The sequence below is a fragment of the Phaethon lepturus genome, unplaced genomic scaffold (genome assembly GCF_000687285.1).
Source record: "Phaethon lepturus isolate BGI_N335 unplaced genomic scaffold, ASM68728v1 scaffold45962, whole genome shotgun sequence".
NCBI lineage: Eukaryota > Metazoa > Chordata > Aves > Phaethontiformes > Phaethontidae > Phaethon > Phaethon lepturus.
Window position 1 is genome coordinate 579 of NW_010523480.1, and position 7,497 is coordinate 8,075.

At 38.8% G+C, this 7,497-nt stretch overlaps 1 protein-coding gene across 1 annotated transcript in view; it reads right to left on the bottom strand.

Moving 5' to 3' along the window:
* Window positions 1-5,290: 5,290 nt before the first annotated feature.
* The window catches only part of FXN (frataxin), a gene marked incomplete at its 5' end in the record, with an annotated part of 8,724 nt that continues 6,517 nt past the window's right edge, over window positions 5,291-7,497 (bottom strand). Inside the window, one exon of the mRNA XM_010282131.1 lies at window positions 5,291-5,444. Coding sequence (XP_010280433.1) covers window positions 5,291-5,444 — 154 coding nt within the window. The remainder of the gene's footprint in view (window positions 5,445-7,497) is intronic.

Genomic DNA, 7,497 nt, shown 5'->3' on the forward strand with positions numbered 1-7,497 from the left:
ACATTCTCTTCTCCCGCAGCATTCCTCACTCAGGTTGGTTTCTGCCTCATTAGCTGATGTTGCGCAGTATTGCCTCACGCAGAAATTAAGATAAAGAAGGCAAACAGTGTTCTTCACGAAGGTGCTGGACTTTGGAAGGAGGCACCGAAAGAGCCTGTTTTATGGACAGCGAATACGAACCCGCATTCGAACGCTGCATTGAGAAAGCCTGCTTGTAGCTCTAGTTAATTATTAACATGCATGTGCATACAGTTGTCTTCAAGTGACCGTCGCGGTCTAAGAGCTCCAAACAGCAAAACCGAGGGGAGAAAGAAAAAAAAAAAAAAAAAAAAAAGGACTAATTCAGGAACTTGACGTTTTCCCTCAGCTGTAGACAGGTTCAGCGACGATATTGCGCTCGGGCAGGATCAAGGCATGGGGAGTGGAAATTTAGTCTCACTTCCAGGTATGTGTCAGATTATTTGGTTTACACTGTAAACTGGTTTCTGTTTCCTTAAAGGATGTTTAAAAACTTCATCTGTTCTCGAAATGTTTTCCTTTTTCTGAAGCTGCTTTTGTAATAGTGGCTTTAACGATATTTGTTTAATGGTTCTAAAGTGCTTTGAAGACGAGTAATAATATCGACTTATTTAACGTATTCCCAGGTTTTATTTTAGCAGAACGGTAGAGAACATTGATGGCTAGCAAAAGAGCCTACATCTGGAAACTAACAATGCTCATAAAATTACTCATTGTAATACTGATCGCTTGGCATAATTACCATGACACAAACAATTATTAGAACAATTCAGCAAATTGGAGAGGGCAGCAACAACATTATACGGCTTGTTTTAAACATCTTTTGTTTCCTTACCCAAGCTCATCTGTCTTTCCTTAACCTGACGTTCAAAAATATTTGTAATTAGTAACTGTTTAAGAAACTTTATTTGTTCATAGGTCTGTTTATTCTACACCCAGTGAAACAGCCTCCGCTAAGCAATCTCCTTTGGTAGAGGTCGTCAATCTCGTCCTTCTTCTACGACTGCCAGCAGTACAATGTACATTAAAGACAGTTTGTGACAGAGGGGGACGATAGAACTTTCTCTTATCTTTAAACCGGAGCTTAAAAAAAAAAAAAAATCTCTATTAGCAAAATGGACTGGAAGATGTTTGGTTACAGTTATAAATAGTGGTGCGCAGTAAATGTAAAATACTGTCCCCTACGGGGCCACAACATGATGCAGCTTGCCCCTAGCCTTTCCTTGCCCTGCCAACGACACCAGCCGTTGGGCAAAGTTAAATCTCTTCCAGATAGCCTTTGCTTCTGCCCCTCCCACGCTTCCTTTTCTATTTTGAATGCTCTTCCAGGTATTTTGGCAAGCCTCCGCCTTCCTTCCCAGGACTCCCACACATTCCACAGCTCGTTAGCACAATCACGGCGTTCAACCATTAACCAGAAGCTGTAAGTAATCAAACACAAACCTCCCTGCGAATCCCCCTTCCCGCGTTCGGCTACCACCTCTTCAGGACAGGTCTTTATCACATTTATTGAAACCGCTAAAAGACTTGGGGAACTTTAAGGAAACAGCTGGGGATGATCTTATCCCACGGAACAGTCTTGCAGGGAAGAGGTAACGTTTCTCAAGAATTATCACAAGTGGAAAGGAAAATGAACCGACAAACACCAGACAAGCATTTAGGCACTTAACTCCTGTCAGACAAAGGTAGTATTTTGTGACCAATACGAACTGCGAGCAGTTGCTTGCGTGTCTCACTTGACCACATGGATCAATCCAGGCTTCCAAAGAACACACCAGCACACAGGAAACAATGAGTTTTAGCAAGGTTAGACGTGCTAGGACTTTGGGACTATAGGCCAGAAGCAGAAAAATAACAATTGTCAGGAAAAGTGATTAGTTGTGAAAACTCCCAATACAGCAAAAAAACCTCAACACACCCTGCGCTCTCTGCTGAGCTCGAGCATCCAGTACAGATACAAATGCCAACACTTATCTTTTAAAAGTACCTCTGTTTTCCTCCACTCCTCCACTAAAGATTGAGCAATTGGCTTGCTGGAAAAATGCTGCCAGCAACACGATGGTTCCTATCAACACTGTCCGTAGGGTCTATCAAAGGATTTTTCTTCAGCTATTTCTTTTGTGAGCAAGACAATTGTTGGGGTTTTTTTGAAGTAAGAAATGATTGACATGATGTCAGGTGTGTAACCATAGAACTATCTGCTTATTTGAGTAAGTTACAGAAATAAAAAAACCGTTCAGAAGAGTTATTTGTCTTGGGGCAATATGCAAAGTCTGACATTGGGATCGGGGCTCGTCTGGTGCCTCCTCTGCATGAGATGGCTGAGAGTCCTTGCCTTTGCTCACAATTTGATGCAAGCATTAGAGCACAAAAATGAGTCACGTCCTATGATTCATTTTGTATACCCAGATAAAAGTCATTCTAACTTGCTGACACTATGTATCTTAGCCAGTTAGATTAAAGCCATTTGTTACTCAGATACCTAAAACCAGGAAACTGTTTGCATAAATAGCAGTAGCATTATGGACAAAGGGCAAGGCACATCAAATGTGAAAGTTGAAGTGCTCTTACGATATCCACCTCAGTTGACCAAATTTTGAACAGAATCTTTATAGTAAGTGTTTCAAGAAACACAAAGAATTCAAAACTATGCGTCTGCAGTCTCTACCTTTATCGTCATAGCCTGAAATTTTACCTGTAAATAGTGAATTAAGAATTTTCGCAACTTTATTTTGGTATAAAAGTTTGCACAAGACATAAGGGAACAGAGAATGAACCTCTAAATAGGAATCAGACACGTTAGTGAATATGTTGCATGCAAATTACTTAAGAAAATTTTTTTTTTTAAAAGTAAACCTGAAAAATAATTACACAAGTATAGGTAATCACGTAAAGGAAGAACTAGGAGGAAGTATCCTTGATTCAAAGTCATTAATGCCTATACAAATGTGTTTAAATAGCCACTGGAACTACCAGGAGACTGAGCTAAATACCGTATTTCCATATGCTGTAAATTATTTTCAGTGTTCTAAAGTCCAAATAGCAAAAAAATGTTCTATTTTTAGCTTCCCTTTGTTAAAAAAAAAGCATATTTTACACTTGTATTTATATGAGTTAGTAGTCACTGTATTTACTTCATCCAGTAGAGCAGAAATTTCATGTAACTGTCATCTTTTTTATTTTGGTTGAAAAACATGCAAACAGCATGCACAATTAACCAAGAGCTGCTTCCTGTGAAATGTTACTTTCTATTTAACAGTGGGAAAAATGCTTATACTTCAAATGCAAATACTGGGCAACTATATATGCTGTTGTTTTTCACTGACAAAATTAATCACATCTCCAATAATTCTAGCTAGCCAGAGAATTGTGCCAAATTAACCACAAGCGTCACAGGAACCAAGAAGAAAAATAGTTTGCACTGAACATCTTTTCATACATTGATAAACAATTTATAAGAGTATGGTATAACTGTTGCCTCAAGAATTAGTCAACAACTTTGTGCTTCCATTTTACAGGCAATTAAAAACCACCAGTGGTAATAGTACAACAGTGCAAGTGTTGAAGTGTTCTTCTTGCAGTTCTTGCTTCCTTTTAATGCTTTTTGGTTTAAGATCCAGAGTATGTAATTTATTTCATTCTCATTTTTAACAGCCTGAAAGACAGCTTCATCAGCCTAAGTACCATACTCAGTTCTACGAAGCAAAAAGGCAGAAGTTTCTGCATCAGCACGGTACTAAGGAGAGTCTTGTTTTATCATGGTCAAAAAAGATAATCTAAGCCCATTTACATAAGAAATGAAGGATAAAAAAATTAGTGCAAAATTTCTGAGAAAAAATTGAGAATTTAAATTTTGCTCAACTAAAAAAAAGGCCAATAAATTATGTATTTTTACTCTTCGAGTAACAAAAAGGAACAGAAAGAGGAATCAAAAGCAGCATGGCCAGCAGGTCGAGGAAGGGGATTCTGCCCCTCTACTCCACTTTGGTGATACCCCACTTGGAGTCCTGCATCCAGCTCTGGAGCCCTCAGCACAGGAAAGACATGGACCTGTTGGAGTGGGTCCAGAGGAGGCCACCAAAATGATCAGAGGGATGGAACACCTCTCCTGTGAGGACAGGCTGAGAGAGTTGGGGTAGTTCATCCTGGAAAAGAGAAGGCTCTGGAGAGACCTTATTGCAGCCTTCCAGTACTTTTAAAGGGGGCTTGGAAGAAAGATAGGGAGAGACTTTTTAGCAGCGCCTGTAGCGATAGGACAAGGGGTCATAGTTTTAAAAGAAAAGAGGATAGATTTAGACTAGATATAAGGACAAAATATTTCACAATAAGGGTGATGAAACACTGGCACAGGTTGCCCAGAGAGATGGTAGATGCCCCATCCCTGGAAACACCCCATCAGGCTGGATGGGGCTCTGAGCAACCTGATCGAGTTGAAGATGTCCCTGCTCGGTGTGGGTGCAGGGGTGGACTAGATGGCCTTTAAAGGTCCCTTCCAACCCAAACTATTCTATGATCCATAGTAACAGAACAAAGTGTTTGTTTGCAGAGATAGTGCTGCACAACTTAAACATCATAGATCAGTCTTTTCAGTTCCATATGATGCTTATAGACATACAAACCTCTAAGTAATTTAAAATTTAGATCAAGAAAGTCCCAATGTGAAAGAAACTAGAATTTAGAATTTGTAGAAAAGAGCAAGTTCTGCAATACTGAAAGAAAAACTCTTATTACATGCATTACACAAGACAAAAAGTTTCTACCTGCCGCAGTCATTTCATTTATGACATGTTCAATTTGACTATGATGCATTAGTCACTCGCAGTAGCCACAAATTTTAATGCAATGCATTCACAGTACCACAACTTATATTAATGCAATTCATAAAACATTTCTTGTTTTGGGTGAATGTCTCACCAAAAGAAGTTTAGCATTTGTGCACTGGTCAGATGGCACCAGGTGGGTCAGTCCTTATACCCAGAAAGGACTACAGACAGTGAGAATTCGTGACTGACTTCTGCAGTAAGGAAGTAAGAAATGCAGTGACAGGAGGGGTCACCTCAACCAGCTGTGCTACACAGACACAGATTCAAGCAGTAATGCAGAAACCCAAAGGCTGAGTGCTACAGAAAAAAATATATTATTTTTCATTTTTCTGCACAACATAGTGATGTTCAAGAAAAACAACAACAAAATTAAGCTCAGGTACTTCAGAAACCGATGAAGGGCTTGGCTTGTGGTTAAAGTTTTTAAAATTCCATGAGGTAGCATATCATCAAGTATCTTCTTTCCCAGAATATATTAAGCAGGACAAATCCAATTTAGTTTTTAATGCTGTTGAAAATTCTTTTGATAGTAGTTCATGAAGGGATACTCTGTCATGAGAATACACCCAATTCTGTCCAGTCCAGTCATAGCGCTTGGGCCCACTAGAAAACAAAACACACGCTCTGTAAGTACAGATCATTCATGTGGAGCTTCTGGAAGCTTGTATTTATAATGTATCCCAGTGAGTGCCCAGGAGAAGGAACAGAGAGTGTGGCGAAGGACTGACAAGCAGTCTGGGGAAGGGGAGCAGAAAAGGCCAGATCTGCCAGGAACTGCTGAGCTGTGCCCACAGATGTATCTGAAAGGTGACAAGACGTATCAGTCACTCCCAGCAGACACAAACTCCTTTCCTTCTTCTTCTGGCACTGATTTCCCCCATTTCTTCCCTTACCCCCTTATTCCCTCACTCAAAGGGTTTTGCACTCAAATATTACAAGGGATATTTACATAACGTTGAATTAATGCTATTGATCAGTTCCTGCAGCAGTCACATGCAGCTGTTCTAAGGATATCAGAACACAGATGACCATTCTTGCTTTCTTTTTAGATACAACAAAAGACTTTACCAGCGGAAAGCAAATATATTGGCATGTGGGAGATGTATACTTAAAATGCTCTTTTCCTCTGTTTTATCATATAGTTGTTGGCTTGATTTGTCAGGCCTACATTAAGTACCAAGAAAGAGAACACCTGGCTTCCATTCCAGACCTTTCTATCCACCCAACTCTCCACAACTGAAACAGGAAAATGATTAAAAAGCACTCACTACTGTTAACGTCAGCTAGAGAAACTAAGAAAAGAGAAATGAATGATATGGTCATCTAGGATAAAGAGACAAACCATCAGTCCCATCCTTGAACTTTTAGGACACTAACTTCTTGAACTAAGACAATCCACGCACCAAGTCTGCTAGAAAACAGACGATCCTGTATACACACACAAGAACAATCTGCAGGTTCTCTACAAACATAAACACTAATCTGAACCTTGAATATCTGGGATTACTTGCAATATCCAAATCAACTTTCCAACCATTAACCAAACCATGAGAAGTCACAAATGCAAACACAAATCAAAGTCACTTCCACTGAAATACCATTTGCCGTATGTGAACTGGTAAATATTTGGAGTCGAAATTATGTGCTCCAGTTTCTTTACTATGCATTTCTCACTTTTTTGACTTTGCAGCACAAGCATATGTTTATACTGTCCTGCATCTGGAGAATGACACAAAGGGGTGCAGCCATTCATGAAAATCAGGCTAAGACAGGCCATTTAATCATCAACGACAAAGAAAATAAATGCCTAAGTTATTTGAACTGTTTTTAAATGTCATGTAGTAAATATCAATGATACAGTTAGCATATGAAATGCCTCCATAGTTCTCTGAATCTCCAAAATGCTGTACAAATGTGATTTTTTTTTCATTTAAATTAGTAATTTAAGCAAGGGTTTTGTGAATTCCATAGAATGCCTACAAAGCTAAATATAGATTAAATATATTTCTCACAGAAAGTCTGCATAAATTTTTAAAGAATAAAAGAGAAGAATTAAAATATCACATTTACGGGATTATTAAGAGATGCTGCATAAGGCTGAAAAGCCTTTTCAGTCAAAGGAGCTACATGGGATTACTATGATCACACTGCTGGTAGGTTGCACCCACCATCTCATCCTCTTTTTTTAAACTGTCAACTAAGTAAAGCTTTACAAACACAAGCTTAAGTTCACTTCACTTTAGATATGCATGATAGCAAACAGAAGGTCAAAAAAATTCAAGAAAATGTCTCTCTCATCTTAAGAAACTGTCTCCCTTGGGATATGTTCTTGAAGACTCAAGCTTCCACATATACTGTACCTATTTCCCAAATCTAACATTCAATGCAAGTGATCACTGGCAGTAACATTTGCTTCTTTCATTTCCTAGTATATTACACCTGAGAAGTATGTCACTCCAGATGATACAGTATTTGCTGGAGTTGCTTTTCAGAACTTAGGAAGTAAGTGAACATGTAGCATCACATTTCAGGAAATACCACTGTTTACCATAATACCAGTTAAAGAAGCACCAAACTTAATGTTTGTGGATAAATAATTTTTCATCACAGATGATGAAAAATACTGTCAGAGAATTTTCATGCTTCTCTCTTTCCC